The sequence below is a fragment of the Plectropomus leopardus genome, chromosome 10 (assembly GCF_026936395.1).
Source record: "Plectropomus leopardus strain MGB_pleo_1.0 chromosome 10, ASM2693639v1, whole genome shotgun sequence".
NCBI lineage: Eukaryota > Metazoa > Chordata > Actinopteri > Perciformes > Serranidae > Plectropomus > Plectropomus leopardus.
Genome location: NC_142185.1, coordinates 978,236 through 998,646, shown reverse-complemented (window position 1 = coordinate 998,646; position 20,411 = coordinate 978,236). Strand labels below are relative to the sequence as shown.

The window sequence follows — 20,411 nt, the reverse complement described above, 5'->3', positions numbered from 1 at the left end:
AGGAATATTGCGCCGTATGCCGCCTCACCTTTCTGAAGTGGGGATGGGGATGGGGGTGGGGTGGGCTGGGGGGTGTAACAGCACCAAAATGATCTCTATATAAACACATTGGCAGGACAGATAGATAGATGGGACCATGGGCCCATGGGTCGGTTGTAATGTTTTGACAGCATAATGTGTGTGATCCACCGAGGAAGTTTTAATAAGCAGCTATAATCTGTCAGCAACTGACACTAAGAGGAAGAACAGTGACCGTAAATGTCCACAAATTGTTAAAACAATGAGATTCAGGAGCATCTTGCCCTCCGAACAGAGGATGAGATCAGCCGCCATACTATATAATGGAGAAGTTAAGTGATTGTTTTTGACATGTTATGCCTTTGTTATTGTTGAGAAAGAGCTGCGAACACATACAGACGTGGACAAATTTGTTGGTACTCTTACAGCTCATTGAAACAATGTTTCATTCCTCCTGAAAACTGATCGAGTTAAAAGCAATTGTGTCATGTATACCTGTGTTCATTTGGTATGTCATAAAGTATGTAAGTAAATGTCTATTTTCATTTAACATGGAATTAACAATAATGGATGCTAATAACTTTAGTCAGTGTCAAGATATTCCAAAAAAATTTGTGGGTTCTTCTATTTTCATAGAAGGGTACCAACATATTTGTCCACGTCTGTATGTTTACGAATGTGCATGTTTATTTGTGCCTTTAAGGGTAGACTTAAGACCTTCCTCTTTGATAAAGCTTATAATTAGGGCTGGCTCAGGTTGTCTGGACCAGCCCCTTGTTAGGCTGACATAGGTTTAATCTGCTGGGGGGATTTTCTATGATACGCTGAACTCCTTTTCCTTCTCTTACTCCCTCTGTCTGAAAACGATCATGTCTGTTTACTGCATTATGCTTACTGCATTACTCTAGCTCCGTTGCCTCTCCGGAGCATTCCCGCTACCTTGTTTCCTAGTTTTCCTGGATCCTGGCTGCAACCTTGGCTGCACTTGATCGTGGTGATAGCTGTGCTGGTGCTGTGACCCTGCCTTTGGTCGTGCTCGTGCTGTGGCTGCACTGATACTGTACCCCCAGCTCGCCCTGATCGTGGTCTTGGTTTTGCCACTGCTGTGGTCCTGTCTGAAGCTATGCCTGTGTTGTGGGTCCTGGTTGTGCCAATGCCTTGATCGTGCTTGACGCAACCCTCTACTGCCATTATTATGAGCCATGTCTCCACTATACATGGGACTCTTATCAACACCTACAATATTATCATAGAGGGCATTTAGTAATTTTACACCTATCGTTATTGTAATATGACGTGTCTGTTTCCATTATTGCTATGCAGCTCTCCCCCTCTATCTCCCTCTCTCTTTCTCTTTCCTTTTTGTCATGACTGTATTTTAATTGTTATTTACGACATCTATTGCACGTCTGTCCGTCCTGGAAGAGGGATCCCTCATCACACTATGCCGCTCTTCCTGAGGTTTTAATAGAACACACCCCGAATATTATTGTCGTGTTCACTGGATAATTGAGCTGAAAGCATCATCAGTACAGACAAATATTGTTCACTCTGGTTTTTGAATACTGGCAAAAAAGGGCAATACTGAATGTACTTTCTTACATGCAATACAGCAGATTGATAACTGATTTTCATTTCCAGATACAGTCCTACAAACTCCTCTTTAGCTGGTGCAGAAGGGACAGAGAAAGATGATCTTACCAAGGCAATCTGTTGTTTGACCCGCTCCCTGGCAGCCTTCTCTTCAGCCTTCTCCCTGTTTCTTTCCTCCAGCAGTCGCTTGGTCTTCTCCTCTTCCTGTTTCCTCTTTAAGTCTTGCACATCCTTCCCCATCTTCCGCCGCTCTATTTCCTTTTTGATCTCATTCTGAATCACATGCAACAGACAGGTAGGTCAAGACATTCAAGTGAAAACTCTGAGGTTCAATAATGCAAAAATATTACGAAAATGTTGAGCTGCCACGGCAAAATGAATTATCCACCAAATGAAAATAAAGCACTCATGATCAATGTTGCTAATTGCAATATCATGGCATCAAGAAGGCTAAGAGGAGACACCAGCAGCAGAGACTGGAGACCTCAACAGCAACAGCACTAAAGATATGTGGCAGGTGATTCAAAATGTCACAGGCTACAAAAGCAGGAGTGCCCCATCATAAGTGAGGCCGCGCTGCTGGACAAGCTGAACACATTTTACGCTCACTTTGACCTCATCAGTAAGGACTTAGCTGTGAAGTCTACTCCGCCTCCAGAGGACCGGCCACTCTCAGTGACCACAGCAGATGTGAGAAAACTCCTGCTGAGTACTAAAAACATGTGCTGATCAGCTCATTAATGTTATAACTGACATTTTTAACATCTCACTCTGACAAGAGTCTGTTCCCTCCTGCCTCAAGACAGCCATCATCGTTACTATACCTAAAAAAATCTGCTGTGTCTAGTCCTTTTACTATACTTAGTATGTTAAGTAAAAGCGCTTCAGATATTTTTCTCTTAGAGATAGAAACATGAAATTTTCTGTGTGTCAAGACATGTAGCTACACATGTCAAAATCAAAATTTTCAGTATCTGAAATTTATCATGCCTTAATTGATAGACAAAGTTGAAAGAAGCAAAACATCACAAAAATAACTTTAGCAGAAATTTTATATGCTTAGTATTATCCATACACAAGTCAAGTTGTTCTGAGTCCAGTGGTACCAGAAATGTGATACAAGCCCTTAAAGGGTGTTCAGGGTTAGTCATTTTATCACTTTTCCTATAAACCCCTGTGGAAATAAAGGTTCACATGATAGCATGTAAAAAAATGCATGCATTTAATAAGCAGATAGACTGAAGTAAGAATAAATTATAAAACAGGTTTTCCAATGTGTTGTTGGGAGAAATTATGAGAAATATGGTTCTATGCCCATGATTTTCCATGAATTCCTATGCTCCTATATTCCTATACCACTGGCCTTTGTTTGAAAACACATCCAAAACAATACGTTAGGAGTATCAGACCTTAATAGTTTTTCATACACAATTGTCCAGACTCTTATAATACAGATTTAAAAAGAAAAATGATAAATCGTAGATAATGAATGAATGATAATTCAGGGTGACATTGTGCATGGTAAAGAGGCATTTTATAATGTATTTCTATTTGATTTTAAATGGGAACTAGAAAATGCAATTTCTGAAGAAATTGCGGGTGTGAATGCTCAGCTTGCGCTACGCTGCAGTGTTCATGCTGAATAGCTTACGCTATGCTGAAATTCTTGCTTGAATGACTTGAACAAGAAGTAGTATGAATATCTAAAAAAAAAGATGAACAGGTTAAATTCTGATGAATGTCTTTAAAATTTTGAATGATACTAATCTTGTAGAATATGTTTAAGCTTGCTGAAAAGCTGATGCTACACTTCCATGCTTGCTTGAATTTAGTAGAAGATGGTCAAGTAGTATCAATACCTGAAAAAAGTATGAAGGAGTTTTATTAGCATGAATGTCATTAAAATGTTGAATACTACTCATCATGTAGACCGTCCGAAAGCCTGTTAAAAAAAGCTGGCATTTGTTAGAAGATGGTGAAAAAATAGGAGCTGAAGTCTTTAAAGGAGTCTAATTAGTTTGAATGTGGTTGAAATATCGAACAATATCCAGAAAACACACTTAACAGTGTCTTAAATGTGTTGGTTTAGGTTCAAAACTGCTTACCGAGCAGCAGGTTGTTTGATTTTGTCTGTAGAATGTGTCAAATCCTGTGTGTGCGTGTCTGTGTCTGTGTCAGAATGTTGGTGTGTCTAGCAGGCCCCACAGGTTATCATGGTAACAGTCACTGCTGGGTGAGGTGGGTGAGGTGAGGTGCAAGTGGCCCTCAGTCGATGACAATACCTCCAGGACACTTCAGACATATACTGTTAGAGAGAAAACAGCCAGAGGAACATAACTGTGTAAATTTTGTGTCTGAAAAGTGCAACGTGAGACTGAGAAGTGGTTAAGGAGAGGCGTGAACTGCTGCTCTGTAGAGATTTCTTGAATCATTTTTACATTGAGTTATATGGGGAGGTTGGGGGGTTTCTTTTTCTTTTCTGGCTAACAGTAGGAGCTGTGTAAATCCCATTGGTTCCAAAGTCACACTATAAGAAAGACCACAATTTTTACTATAATGCCACCAAAGATGGTGTGTGACTAGCAAAAGCTGTAGATGCCATGGCAAGAGAAAGAGAAATGTTTGGGAGGCTGTCTGAACTCTGCCAGTTGGTGTCCTTCACACATACACACGTAAGGAAACCCAAAGTCAAACGCTTGTTGACAAACATCTTTGGTCTTTGAAATGCAGCTGCAGGTGCAACAGCAACTGCTAACATGTTAATCAACTCAAAAACGGAATCTTTATTGAAAATTTGTCATATCTACAGTATCTTACACTACCTCTCTGTATATGCCTCCCATCAAGACTGATTGAGGCCAACAAAACTGGAACAAACCTGATATGTTTGGTAAACCCTCAGGTGCATTTCGAAGATCAAAGATATTTGACAAGCGCCTGATTTTGTGTGTGTGTGTGTGTGTGTGTGTGTGTGTGTGTGTGTGTGAGAGAGAGAGAGAGAGACAGAGAGAGAGAGAGAGATCATGTAGGGGTGCAAGATTGAGAGTCCAAACCTATATTTTATTCCTATTTAATAAAATATCTTGGGACTGTCATTGACTCAAAACTGAACTTAGTGTGCAGTTGTGTGTAAAAAAGGACATCAGCGACTCCACTGTCTGAGGAAACAGTTCTACTTCCACATTGATTTTATTGTGCTTTTGTTGAATCGGTTTTTATATTTTTCTTTGGAGTCATGATTTAGAAAAGTAAAGAACAGGAACTCTTTAAATCAGATTGTGAAATGGTTAAGTAAGCTGATCGGTGAGCCCCAGCTGAACCCAGCATCCCTGTATACCAGACAGTTATAGCAGTTACTCAATGCCATTTTAAATATTGAACTGCATCCTTTACACAGTGATTATAGCTTCTCCCCTCTGGAAAGAGGTTTTTAGACCCGAGGGGTAAAACTAAGCGATATGTTTTGTTTCAGCTGCCATCACACTTGTGTCTTTATGTGATGGTTTGATTTTTATAGTTTCGTGTTTTTATCGGTATTTATGGCATATTTAACATTTTGATTTAGCACTGGGACACTTTCATTGTTTTATCTTTTTATGTGTTGTCTTGCATGTTGTCTGTGTTGTCTGAAAACTGTGTCAAATGGAGGCCGTTCACCCTATACTGCAAACCAAATCTACCTACGGGTACAAATAAAGGAACCTGAATCCCTCCTAAATATGGAGGGTAAAAAATGGATTTCCCACAGTTTTTGAAGAAATCTGATCATGTGTCTTGACAAAAAACACACCATCAAGACCTTAATGATGCCTCCCTTTCAAGTATAGGTTTACCATGAACGCTGTTGCCATGGAGACCCAGTGGTGGCCACCAAAAAGGAAGTTGTAACTTCACTTTGCATCGACCGATTGGCCCCAGATTTCACAATTCTTTTCAGGCTGCAGCCCTGAACACATCAACATGTATTTTAACTATGATACTCACTGAGCCACCGACTAGCAACAGGAAGTAGGCCTCGTACCACAACTATCCTTTGATTTTCATGAAATTTACATGGTTTGGTCTACAGATGATGTAGACCAAGATGATGTAGATTTTGTGTGTCCAAAGGAAGTAATTCACCATGTGAAATATCTCACTCAAGGGTCCAAACTCTCTGCGTATTTTTTCCAACTTTCACTGAAATGGATAATTGTGTCACTCAGAGTCCCCCCAGTAGCCCTGTTCATTGCTGCTTGCAGCTTTAATTATTATTATTTTTCTCTCACAGGAATCACATTTTTCCAGGTCTGATCATGCTCAAAAACTTATGAAAGTTGGTACGCTTGTCCAACCTGGCAAAAAATTTCAAATTTTTGTGGCTTTGTAAACGGCTGTGGCAAAATAGCTCCACAGCGGCCCCTAATGTGTAGCTTGAATAGTTGGTTTAAACTACAAATACAAAATTCGGCACACATATGTATCATGCCTAGATGCACAAAAAAGCCTTTTGGACCCACCCCCAAACCCAACACGAAGTCGGCCATTTTGAATTTTGTGCTGATTTTTGGGCGATTTTGGGCCTCGTACTTTTGCTATCTTGTCCTACAGGATTCATCAAACAGACTTCAGAATTGGTGTGTCCATTCTCAACTGCTCAGTGATGAAAAGTTATCAGAGGTCCACGCAAAACTTTTATGGTTTTCCCGTTATGTCGCGTACAATTTTGATGTCTCGCCATATAACAGGAAATGGTTGTAACTTGGTGTACATTGTCCGATCTGCCTGAAACTTAATAGGTTTGATAAGGGTCCCGCCCTATACACATCTGTATTACAATATTCACTAGTCCTGATAGGCCACAGGAAATAATGTTTTTTTTTTTATACTTTTATGAACTTGACCTACACAATTAATCAGATCCAGTTGAAATTTTGTTTGTATGATCTTAAGAGCTTTGCGATTAAAAGCTATCAATGGTCCGCACAAAAGTTTTACGGAAATTGTTGTAATTTGGTGTACATTGTCCAATCCATGTAAAACTTCATGTGTTTGATAAGGGCCCTTAAACACATCTGTATTACAATTTTTCACTTGTCGTAATAGTGCCACCTACTGGCAACAGGATGTATGCCTTGAGGGACATTTCTCATTGGATTTACATGATATTTACATGGTTTGGTCTATAAATGATGTACACCAAGATGACATGGAAATTGTGTCCCCTCCATGCCACCTAGTGGCCCCTGGACGTACTACACCATGTGAAATAGCTCACTCCAGGGTCCAAACTTTCTGCGTACATTATACGACTTTCACAGAAATGAAGGACAGCTTTAGCTGGAGTCCCACCACAACCCCGGCACACATGGGTGTGCAAAATCCTTTTCATTGCTGCTTGCAGCTTTAATTATTGTTTTACTTTTGCAAGGTCCAGGCCTATTTATGCTGGGAAGCAAATTATTGTAGCTTAAAACTACACCATTATTGTATCTGTATACAATGCCAAACTGCAAACTGAGCTTTGCTCTTGTTGTTATGGCTTGTGTAGTCTATGTGTGTGTGTGTGTGTGTGTGTGTGTGTGTGTGTGTGTGTGTGATTATCCTCTGTGATTTTAATAACAACTGGTTAGATAGCTCACCTATCAATGATCAAACTTTATTTGGCATTATGAACTTAACTCAACTCATAACCGAACCCAGAGTTAATTCCAAGTCTACATCCCTCCTAGATGGGATTCTTGTCACACATCCGGATAGAATAATTGAATCTGGAGTATTACCCAACTCTTTCAGTGACCACTCTAAATTCATCAAAATTAGACAAAATTAGATCTAAAAATATCAACTCCAAACTTTTTATCCAAGATATAATGAATATAAATTAGCATAGATTTCAGCTAATTCCGTTTGCTGAAGATACTTGGAATTTCTTTTACACAGAATTTGTTAAAGTTGTTGATAAACATGCTTCCTGGACAGTAATTAAAGTTAAGGGTAGACACTTGCCTTGGATCAGTGGTGATCTAATAAATCTTTTTAAACAAAGAGATAGAGCATGGGCAAAATACTGCTCAGCAAAGGATTCCTCTGACTAGGATGCTTACAAAACATTGAGAAATACATGTACAACCAAAACAAGAAATGCAAAATATAATTATTACAAAGACTGCCTAAAAACTGATTTAACAACCCTAAACAATTTTAGAAGAAAAATAAACAACATAACTAATAAATCAGCTAAAAGTCAAACTACACATATTAGAATCAATAAGGGGTTGTTTATGATCCATCCACAACTGCTAATATGTTTAGCCAATATTTTTCCACAATCTGCAACGCTAAGTCCTTTGACTCCTCTCATTCTGACTATTCTTTAAATATTCCTAACTCCAATCGCAATAGCTCCTTCTCCTTTAGAAGTACCTGTCCATCTGAAGTTCAGTGGATCATTGAAGGCCTATGCTCTGGGAATGGCGCTGGCCCAGATGGTCTGAAAATCTAGTTTATGAAATTAGCCTCTCATGTTCTGCAAATCCTCTGTCTAATGTGTTTATCTTTTTCAACTTGTGAAATTCCATCAACTTGGAAATGTGCCAGAGTTACCCCTTTGTATAAAAGGTGGTAATCCTCAAGACATCAACACTTACAGACCCATTTCCATAATTACTAGTGTAGTAAAAATATTTGAAAAATAAATTTTAATCAATTATTTCAATATATTAATGACTCCAATATCCTATCTCCATGCCAATCTGGATTCAGACCCAACTTCTCCACAACAACTGCTCTTTTAAAGTTTACTTATGACATTGTATCCTCATTTGATAACAATATGTCTACAGGTGCCATACTTATTGATCTTACAAGAGCCTTTGACGTGGTCAATCACTACCTCCTTTCAAACAAACTCTATGCCATTGGTCTCTCAACACAGTCTCTGCTCTGGTTTAATTCATATCATAAAAACATATGTCAGTGTGTTTCCTATCAGGGTTGCCAGTCAGACTTTAAAATCATGGACAAAGATGTTCCTCAAGGTTCATCTTTGGGTCTGTTGCTGTTCTCTATATTAATTAACAATCTTCCACAAAGTCGTTATGATTGTCACATTCAGTGATATGCATATGACACTGTAATTTACTCTTCCAACTCCGACATTTCTCATATTCAACATTCATTACAGTCCAATTTTAACCCAGTTCAAAAATGGCTCTCTTCCAACACACTGTACTGTTGCTGAATAAATCAAAGTCTCATCCTAGGAGCTCAGTTGTCGGGGGCTTCATGCCCCTGGTAGGGTCACCCATGGCAAACAGGTCCTAGGGGAGGGACCAGACAAAGTGTAGCTCACAAGACCCCTATGATGATGTCAATCAATGGCTCAGAGTTCCCCTTGCCCGGACGCAGGTCACCGGGCCCCCCCCCCTGGAGCCAGGCCTGGGGGTGGGGCTCGATGGCGAGCGCCTGGTGGCCGGGCCTTTACCCATGGGGCCCGGCCGGGCACAGCCCGAAGAGGCGACATGGGACCTCCTTCCCGTGGGCTCACCACCCGTAGGAGGGGCCGTAGGGGTCGGGTGCAGTGTGAGCTGGGCGGCAGCCGAAGGCGGGGACCTTGGCGGTCCAATCCTCGGCTGCAGAAGCTAGCTCTGGGGACGTGGAATGTCACCTCTCTGGTGGGGAAGGAGCCTGAGCTGGTGCGCGAGGTTGAGAAGTTCCGACTAGATATAGTCGGCCTCACCTCGACGCATGGCTTGGGCTCCAGAACCAGTCTTCTTGAGAGGGGATGGACTCTCTTCCACTCTGGAGTTGCCACTGGTGAGAGGCGCCGGGCAGGGGTGGCAATACTTATTGCCCCCCGGCTCTGTGCCTGTACGTTGGAGTTTACGCCGGTGAATGAGAGGGTAGCCTCCCTCCGCCTTTGGGTTGGGGGACGGATCCTGACTGTTGTTTGTGCCTATGGTCCAAACAGCAGTTCAGAGTATCCACCCTTTTTGGAGTCCTTAGAGGGGGTGCTGGAGAGTGCTCCTTCTGGGGACTCCCTCGTTCTGCTGGGGGACTTCAACGCTCACGTTGGCAACGACAGTGAGACCTGGAGGGGCGTGATCGGGAGGAATGGCCCCCCCGATCTGAACCTGAGTGGTGTTTTGTTATTGGACTTCTGTGCTCGCCACAGATTGTCCATAACAAACACCATGTTCAAGCATAAGGGTGTCCATATGCGCACTTGGCATCAGGACACCCTAGGCCGCAGTTCAATGATCGACTTTGTAGTCGTATCGTTGGACTTGCGGCCGTATGTCTTGGACACTCGGGTGAAGAGAGGGGCGGAGCTGTCAGCCGATCACCACCTGGTGGTGAGTTGGCTCCGATGGTGGGGGAGGACGCCGGTCAGACCTGGCAGACCCAAACGCATTGTGAGGGTCTGCTGGGAACGTCTGGCAGAGTCTCCCGTCAGAAGGAGCTTCAACTCCGGAAGAGCTTCGACCATGTCCCGGGGGAGGCTGGGGACATTGAGTCCGAGTGGGCCGTGTTCCGTGCCTCCATTGCTGAGGCAGCCGAACGGTGCTGTGGCCGTAAGGTGGTTGGTGCCTGTCGGGGCGGCAACACCCGAACCCGCTGGTGGACACCGGCGGTAAGGGGTGCCGTCAAGCTGAAGAAGGAGTCCTATCGGGCCTTCTTGGCCTGTGGGACTCCGGAGGCAGCAGACAGGTATCGACAGGCCAAGCGGAGTGCGGCGGCGGCGGTCGCCGAGGCGAAAACCCGGGCATGGGAGGAGTTCGGCGAGGCCATGGAAAACGACTTCCGGACGGCTTCGAAGAGGTTCTGGACCACCATCCGGCGTCTCAGGAGGGGGAAACAGTACTCCGTCAACACTGTGTATGGTGGCGACGGGGCGCTGCTGACCTCGACTCGGGACGTTGTGGATTGGTGGAAGGAATACTTCGAAGACCTCCTCAATCCCACCGACACGCCTTCTGTTGCGGAAGCAGGGCCTGGGGACCCGGGGGTGGGCTCCTCTATCTCTGGGGCTGAGGTTACCGAGGTGGTCAAAAAGCTCCTCGGTGGCAGGGCCCCGGGGGTGGACAAGGTCCGCCCGGAGTTCCTCAAGGCCCTGGATGTTGTGGGGCTGTCGTGGCTGACACGACTCTGCAACATTGCGTGGACATCGGGGGCAGTGCCCTTGGACTGGCAGACTGGGGTGGTGGTCCCTCTTTTCAAGAAGGGGGACCGGAGGGTGTGTTCCAACTACAGGGGGATCACACTCCTCAGCCTCCCTGGTAAGGTCTATTCGGGGGTACTAGAGAGGAGGGTCCGCCGGATAGTCGAACACCATTCAGGAGGAGCAATGCGGTTTTCGCCCCGGTCGTGGAACTGTGGACCAGCTCTGGACCCTTGGCAGGATCCTTGAGGGTGCTTGGGAGTTTGCCCAACCAGTCCACATGTGCTTTGTGGACTTGGAGAAGGCATTCGACCGTGTCCCTCGGGGAGTCCTGTGGGGGGTTCTCCGGGAATATGGGGTTTCGGACTCCCTGATACGGGCTGTCCATTTCCTGTATGACCGGTGCCGGAGCTTGGTCCGCATTGCTGGCAGTAAGTCGAACTCGTTTCCGGTGAGGGTTGGACTCCGCCAGGGCTGCCCTTTGTCGCCGATTCTGTTCATAACTTTTATGGACAGAATTTCTAGGCGCAGCCAGGGTGTTGAGGGGGTCCGGTTTGGTGACCTCAGGATTAGGACTCTGCTCTTTGCAGATGATGTGGTCCTGTTGGCTTCATCGGGCCGCGACCTTCAGCTCTCACTGGATCGGTTCGCAGCCGAGTGTGAAGCGGCTGGAATGAGAATCAGCACCTCCAAATCCGAGACCATGGTTCTCGGCCGGAAAAGGGTGGCGTGCCCCCTCCGGATCGGGGATGAAGTCCTGCCCCAAGTGGAGGAGTTTAAGTACCTCGGGGTCTTGTTCACGAGTGAGGGAAGGATGGAACGGGAGATCGACAGGCGGATCGGTGCGGCGTCTGCAGTAATGCGGACCGGTCTGTCTTGGTGAAGAGGGAGCTGAGCCGAAAGGCAAAGCTCTCGATTTACCAGTCGATCTTCGTTCCTACCCTCACCTATGGTCATGAGCTTTGGGTAGTGACCGAAAGAACAAGATCGCGGGTACAAGCGGCCGAAATGAGTTTCCTCCGTAGGGTGGCTGGGCTCTCCCTTAGAGATAGGGTGAGAAGCTCGGTCATCCGGGAGGAGCTCGGAGTAGAGCCGCTGCTCCTCCCCATTGAGAAGAGCCAGATGAGGTGGCTTGGGCATCTAATTAGGATGCCTCCAGGACGCCTCCCTGGTGAGGTGTTCAGGGCACGTCCCACCGGTAGGAGGCCCCGGGGAAGACCCAGGACACGCTGGAGAGACTACGTCTCACAGCTGGCCTGGGAACGCCTCGGGGTCCCCCGGGAAGAGCTGGACGAAGTGGCCGGGGAGAGGGAAGTCTGGGTTTCCCTGCTTAGGCTGCTGCCCCCGCGACCCGACCCCGGATAAGCGGAAGAAAATGGATGGATGGATGGATGGATCATATGCTGTTCTGCACAAGACCAGATTCCTTACATTCAACCACTGACTGTTCCATTAACTTCCCTTGCTCAATTCAATCTATTACCTCTTTTCATCTCTTTAAAGCATCCATACTCAACCATCTTCAAACAACCTGCTCCTGTTTCTATCTGTATTTATATCCTGTCTCACTTTCTAACTATCATGGAAACAGTTTGTTTATACCTTTTTTTCCCTTTATATCCCGTGCATCACATGAAAATGCCTGTATACTCATTGTGTGTACACCTACCGAATGTATTGCACGTTTTCTAGTTTAATGTACATTATCTGGGGGATTTGGATGGTGGGTGATTAGCTGGGCCTGGGAGAGCTTTTTGTGTATGTTTGTGTGAGTGTCTTGCAATGTAATCGGTCTCTGTGTATTGTGTTGCATGCCTTTTTGTATTTGTACTTTCTGTTTGTTTGTGATGAGGACCCCCTTGAAAACAAGATGATATGTAAGGGGATTATCCTTTCAATAAATTTAAATTTATTAACTTAATTTTCAATTAGAGCTCCAATTTGATAGTGTAGTGTATTTTGAGATCGATTTTATTGATCGGCTATCATTTTTCCCTTTGCGGGAATGGTGCCCACAAGGTGAATTAATGTAGATTAAGTCACATTATTCATCATATTTAATAATTATTGATTATCACTGATAGCCATACTTAAACAATTGGTGACCCTTGTGTAAGGCCTAATCACACAGAGGGTTGCCCCATGTTAAGGCGTAGATCCCAACATTAAACTGACCCAAGGATGACCCAGACCACAGAGACAGAGTGCAGCACGTCACACCCCAAGGAGGAAACAAGCTATTAATCTGCTCTGGATATAAATGCGCTCTGTCTCTATTGTAGTTCGACCTGACTTGATGACACTGTCACTTTAGATTGGAGGATTTAACTCAAATTGCACATTTTGCACCTCTTCTTACATGTAATTCCTGACATGTTATACTATGCTGTTCAGAGTTTAAAATGAATGTTCCACCCTTTGGCAGTTGGGGGTGTTGCAGCACCCTTAACACCCATCTCCTTGCACACAATACACAATATTTGGTGCCCAAAACAGGCTTGTCTCCTTACCTCCTCTTCTCCTCTCTTCCTCTGCTCTCGTCTCTCCTCCAGTTTCTTGGTTAACCTGAGGGGACAATATAATAATAACATATCAAGTTTACCTTTACCTTTACACACCACCAGAGGGAGGGACACAGCCTCTGATGGATATCTGTGAGAAGCTAATGTAGTGATCCCAGAGCGCTTTAAGATGGCAGCCAACAGCACTGTCCTGTTTACTTTGTGTCCTCACCCAGGCATGATATATTAGGATTATCAACACCTGGAACGTGTTTCTGTTAGTAATAGTCACTTTCAGCAGCACTACTAACTTTACACCATGCATTACCATTACCAAAAGTGAAATTCGGACCATTTGATATTTTCAGTTTACTTTAAAGGCCTTGCACAAGTGTGTAAAATGGCTTAAAATAGTGTTACACATCACTGCTAAAGTCTGTGATCACTGTTACAATATGTGTCGCTTTTAGTCTATAAATCATGTCAGTTACAATCCTCATCTCACAGTGATGCAAAAATATACTTACCAGTAGTTATCTTACCTGCATATTACTCAAGTGATTAAATAAATTCATGTAATTAACATTTAAAGTTTTAAGTCAAATACTAAAGAAAACTGATTCTCCAGCTCAGGAAAACCACTGCTATGATAAACAGAGATTAAATCAAATTAATAATGTGTCACAGCAGAGTTTGAGTTCCAGTATTTTCTGATAAGGTACCTGAACTAGGTTCTATAATTATAATAATGATAATGTTAATAATAATAATCATCATCAACCATCATCATCATTATCATAATAATTATTATTATTGCTACTGATACTACTACTAATATTAATAATAATAATAGTAATAACAACATAACTAATTTTAAAATATGTTCTATTGTCATTTTTATATACTTTTTTGAATATTTATTTTTTGGTAAATTAATTGTTGTATTAATTAATGGGCAGCACGGTGGCGTCGTGGTTAGCACTGTTGCCGAAACCAAGTTGGACCCAGTCTGTGTGGAGTTTGCATGTTCTCCCTGTGTCTGCGTGGGTTCTCTCTGGGGTCTCCGGCTTCAAAGACATGCAGGTCAGGTTGATTGGTGACTCTAAATTGGTGACTGTGAGCGTGTAAGGTTGTCTGTCTATGTGTGTCAGCCCTGCGATAGTCTGGCGACCTGTCCAAGGTGTATCCTGCCTTCCGCCCTATGACAGCTGGGATTGACACCAGCCCCCCCACAACCCTTACGAGGACAAGCGGTTACGGAAAATGAATGAATGAATGAATAATTGAGTAATAAAAACATAATCTTTAGAATGATCAGTATCTCATTTATTAGATTAATCGACAAATTGAAAAAATAACCATTAAATTAATCAATTAAAAATGCTTAGGTACAGCCCTACTTGGAAATAACTTATATACATTACTTTAGCATTTTTTTTTGTTTTATTTACCTTTTTTTCTGCAAGTATCCATAGGAAACAAGTTAAACTGCTGCACTTTCCAAGATTTTCTCCGTATACTTGTTGTCAGGGTTTGAGGTTTCTGTCTGTCACTTACTGTTTTATTTTGTATTCTCCCCTTCCCCTGTGTTGTTTACTTCCTCCCTTTGTTCCCTTTCCCGCCACTGGAGATCACCCTCATTTGCCTCACCTGTGTCTCGTTCTGCCCCTCCCTCCTGTGTATATAAGTCAAGCTCTCCCTTCCCTCTGTGCCAGTTCATCTCGTCTTCCCCGTGAGCAAACGTCCCAGCATTTTTGACTATTGATTCCTCGTGTATGATCTTCTTGACAAATTTCCACACCTGTGAGCTTTGCCTGATCCTTTTGTACTGTTGCTGTGAGTAATGATTCCTGTGTACGGACCTCGGACTGCAATAAAAACTTTGTTTCTGCCTAATCCTCTGAGTGCTGCTACATTATTGTGTCCGCCTGCCTGTGAGTTTGTGACACTTGTTGCCTTTATGATCTTTATTTTATTGTCAAAAAAGGATACTATTTTGGAAGATCAATATCCATATTGTTGTCTGACAGTATAAACAGAATTATGATATTTACATCAGAGGAAATCTACTGATAATTTAAGCAATAGGTATTATTTTGTTGGTTGGATTGTTTTTATCAGCATTCAAAATTTGCAAAAATTGAAACACTGGAAGCAAAAAACAAAGCACTGTGAAATAAGATGTTTTTAACTGATGTGCAATTTACTTGCACAAATTATTTGGTCTTGGTGTAAAAATACCCTAAAATATGTATTTTAGCTGTTGCTCTCACTTTAGCTGCCATTTGACTTCCAAACAGATGACTTCTTCAGCACCAACACATCAACACAAATCACATTTTCTGTCTCTTACATTCAGAGCTTGACAAGTATGTAGGCTCCTACCTCTCCACCTTAGCGTCCAGATTTTCTTCACTCTGAGCAGCCTGATCTGAAGTTGCATTCTCTGCAAGAGTCACTGTGGCTGAAAGGCTGTCATCATCCACTGTGCTCGACAGTGATGCTGAGTAAATTAGACACAGAAACAGAAAGCATTGGGTTAACTCGCTTATTGACACTTTGTCACAGCAAAGTCCTTCCATCGTCCTGATTTATATGTTTATACTCTGTACTCATCTGCTCCATCTATTGTATTCATGCCATAAGCTGCATATCATTCACAAAACTGCTCTCACTGCTCTTAAGATGAAGTGGAAAAATTTCCAGTGTGAAATGACTGTAGATTTTTTGAAAACTGTTATTAGTGACATTCTGTTTTGTCACATTGTAGAGGCAGTTTAAATCACTTTCTTCTTGTGACAGTACCAGAACATTAGAATTAAAGTTAAGGTAAGCACTGGGCGAAAATTCCCATAATACATTTTGAGCATAGTACAAGGACCACCAAAGCGCTTTTTCCTGATACCAGCGTATTTCTATATTCTTTGCAATGGATGTACTCCAAATGGCAGTGTGATATGATGAGGTGCTGAGCTTGTGTTCTGCACTGAGCACTGAACATTTAGTGTTTTTTAATGGTTGCCAGGGTTGAAAAATTACTTTGGGCAAAATGCTGTGCGTCACCACTATCTTTTACAAAGCTGACCAATCACAATAAAGGGCGGGACTAAACTGCAAAGATCAACCGTCTTATCTTACCTGTTCAAGTGCTTAACAAGAATATTTTGTTTGTTTGTTCATTTGTGTCATGTTTTTTAATCCAACTGTGTAGAGCAGGTATCGTGAAAGGTGCTATATAAATCTAAGATATTATTATTACTATTACGTAAAATATATTAACTTTAACTTTAATGAATTAACATTGACCAGCAGGATCGAACTCTCTCTCCCTTTTCTGCTTCAGCCTTCCTTTCATGAGTAAGTATTAACTCTACCTTGTGCTGCCATGTCATTCCCCCTTTAGTGCCAGGCAAACAAAGAAATCTTCCTTACAAAAAACAATACAGTCATTCAGTACTTAACATTACTTTCAAATGAGCAAAAATTCAACCAGACACATTTATGAAACAAACTCTAAAATATCATGAAACTTTTTTGTTAACAACCGCTACAAAAGCCTTTTACTACATATATCATAAATCCTTCTCTGAAAGGCTATTTTACACTGATGTGGAAACACTTCCCCCTTCAAAAAGCTGTATTTATTTTTATTTGTGCCAAAAACACAAATTTTACAAGATTACATTTGAGCACCAGCTGTCCTGCAGAAGTCAACACCTATTTGTTCTTCACAATGTAGCATTATCAGGGAAACACAATGGTACATCCTCTGACTCATCGATAATCAGTGTCCTGCATCATTTCTTAACAGGAAAAATCTTTGCTTGTTGCAAACACGTTTTCTATGGTCCCCAGGGCCCTGTTTCAGAAAGTGGGATTACTGAAAAATCTAAGTATGTTAAGCCTGATATGATCTGAGTTTTCAATTTCACAAAGCCAGCTCAGCATCATTCTGAGTCAGTAACTATGGCAAAACGCTCTGTGAAACAAGCCTGCTCATTGGCAGGTTTTCTTCCTCTGAGCCTGAGACTGATCACCTGCCGAGTGAAGAGCAGGAAGAAGAGACACAGCAGCTCCTTGTCTCAATGAAATTGTAGACATTGAGGCACAAATTAATTAAAGGCTGTTGTGTCAGGAGAGGGCGATTAGACCCAGTTTGGATATCCTATGGTTCCTGGAGAAGTATATAAAGATAGCATGTCATTTCACGGTCTGTCATTTATCTGAGCGATTTTCTCCACCCACATATATCAAATATTACACATCATGGATTTGCACTATAATAAGAGGATATGGCAAATATATTACAATATATGAACATTATTAATATGTAAAAAAGTTTCTACATTTTCTGTATATAAGACACATCGCAGTTCCATTGAAAGTATTTTTTTGTGCAAAACTAATGCAACACAGCAGCTAAAGCATGGACCACAGCCATCACTGACTGTCATCTTATTTAACGACAGGCTGATGGCAGTCAACAACCTGAATATCAGCCAATACCAATGTTTCGCCGAAAAATTGGTGCACCCAGTGTCTGAAGTTGACTCACTGGCCAAGGTAGCTGGTAGATGGAAAAATCCACCGCCCAAGCATATTCTTTCAGCAGCCATAATGATAAATTGCCTTTTTTGTTTCATATATACATTTGTTTGAGTACATGTCATTGAGATAATAAGGTATTATGTTGAAAATAAACTAAAAGAAGAGGCCAGGGCAAAATTATTCAAATATATTGAACGGCTCCTCACTAGAGCCTCAGCATGTGAACATGTTCCCTCTGGTAAGCAGTGATGCAGTGTATCCGTCGAGGGCTTTTATTGTGCAAGGTAAGAACGGAGGAAGTGGATTTGCTGCTGACAAAGTGGGACGCAATGTAGACTTTGCTGTCCTGTTTCAAACTATGGGGCCCTCTGTGTTATCTTATTACTTTTGTATATAGGAGTGCAATGCTAACAAGTAGCAAACTGGCGGCAAGTTATAGTTTAACGGATCAGCTGGTGTCCCACACAGTCGACAGTGGAGCAAAACTCATAGCGCTAAAGAAGGCCTGGTTTGACAGCTACCTTTCCATGTGTGAGACACATACAGCACAGGAGCATCTTAAGAGCAGCAGAGCCATGTGCCTCTAAATAACACCAAAATGTGGTAGAGATTCCAGCTTCTGAGATTTACTCCCCAAACAGAAAATCTGCCTGCACTTGGCGCCTTGCAGGTGTTAATTTTGGAACTTGGGTACATTCTTAGTAGTCAGCAAGGCAGACAGACCGTGGGGTAGCTAGCAAATTCTTGAGTTATTTACGTCTGTTTGTGTTCTGATAAACACATAGAAAGAGCAGGGCAAGGAAGAGCTGTGAGAATGTGTTGTGTGCAACTCTATCATGAAACTAGAAAATTTCAGCAGAAATTTCGAAGGGTGCTTGCTGCTCTGTAGAGATTTCTTGAATCATTTTTACATTAAGTTATATGGGGAAGTTGGTGGATTTCTTTTTCCTTTCTGGCTAACAGTAGGAGCTGTGTAAATCCCATTGGTTCCAAAGTCACACTATAAGAAAGACCACAATTTTTACTATATTGTCACCAAAGATGGTGTGTGACTAGCAAAAGCTGTAGACGCCATGGCAAGCTAAAGAGAAATGTTTGGCAGGCTGTCTGCACTCTGCCAGTTGGTGTCCTTCACGCTAGCTGTGAGCATTCTCTGCCATAAGAATCAATGTTAAATCTTGATTCTGGCACTTTGACAAAGTTTCAAACTTCTACTTCTGTTTCAAACTCACACCAAAATCTGTTCAACCAGGTAAAACTTAGCAGTGGCTGACAGAATATGAACCGAGATTATTTTACTTCACTGCCTATTTTTCTACTCAAATGTTCTAAAACACACATTTTAGTACCATGTTAGCTGTGATAGTGAGAGCTTGTGAACAGGAGGTGGGCGCTATGCTGCTTCCTGCACAGTGAAACCAGAGGCCAAAAAATCAGAGCTCAGACAGTAAAACTAAGCAGTGCCGACCAAATATAAATCCATATTTTTCCACTGAGTTGCATATTTCTCACATCAAATGTTTTTGGAAATATGTTGTTAAACTGGAATATGAGATGGCTTCTTGCCATTGTTTGACACATACAAGTTTGCATAGCATCGCCCACCAGCGGGAGCTTTCATTGGTCTGGTACAGCGCTGTGCATTTTGGTCAAGCCCCCAGGAAGTGCGCCATGTGTTGATGCAAAATTTACATAGTGACCGAAAGTGGATTTACACCATTTGAGTCAGTCTCATGATGACACTGGCCCAGAAAGACTTTTCCCCATAGACTAACATGGGAAAAGATGTGCATTTTTACTCTCCCATGTTGAAAATAGAAACTATTAAAACAGGATCCTGGTAGATTTGGGTCCACAGAACTCTGCTTTAGGCACGTACTTGATGACAGTGTGATCCAGGCTCACTCACCTTCTGCTATTCCTGGTACTGTTGCAGGTTCTGTGGCTACTGCTGACCTGACGGGTATTGCTGGAGCTGAAACTGAAGCTGTTCTATCCAGTAGGCTGGTCTCCACAGGACTACTTGCCTCTGGTAACACTGTCCCACCCCCAATCTGCTGAGCATGCATCTGTTGGAAAACACAGATAGAGAGATGATTAGCAGAGACAACACCATGTAGATCAAATGGCTTCATTGAGCCATTCAATTCTTCATTCAGGGTTGTAATATACTTGCATTTACTACACAATGGCATGCATATTATAGCTACCCACCCTGTTGACCTATTTAGGGTTTACCCTGCTTCTCAACCAGTGTCAGCTGGGATAGGCTCTAGCCCCCCTGCAACCCCTACCAGGATAAGCAGTCACGGTTCATGAATGAATGAAAGAATTATTGCTAGCCCGTATATCCTGTGTTTCAAAACAAAGTAAAAACTACTTCTTCATGTTTGTAGACACTCAGAGGAAGAGAGAAGTTAATTCAAAGCTCAATGGATGAGGAAGATGGCATACACTGTGTATACCTGATGCTGTTTTACGTTCAGATTTATTATCAAGTTCTCAGTGTTCTCAGCAGCGTTGGCTCAGGATATTCCTGCCCTGATCTGCCCACTAGTGGATATACTGTTTGGTGATCCACACATGGAGGCAACTATGTAAAAAAGTGA

General features: G+C 42.6%; 1 protein-coding gene across 1 annotated transcript in view; it reads right to left on the bottom strand.

The window, feature by feature from the left end:
- The window catches only part of ubxn4 (UBX domain protein 4), a 34,435-nt gene that overhangs the window by 6,775 nt on the left and 7,249 nt on the right, over positions 1–20,411 (bottom strand). The window contains exons 5-8 of the mRNA XM_042494473.2: positions 19,712–19,871; positions 15,640–15,757; positions 13,264–13,318; positions 1,720–1,884 (exon numbers count right to left, since the gene is read on the bottom strand). Coding sequence (XP_042350407.2) covers positions 1,720–1,884; positions 13,264–13,318; positions 15,640–15,757; positions 19,712–19,871 — 498 coding nt within the window. The remainder of the gene's footprint in view (positions 1–1,719; positions 1,885–13,263; positions 13,319–15,639; positions 15,758–19,711; positions 19,872–20,411) is intronic.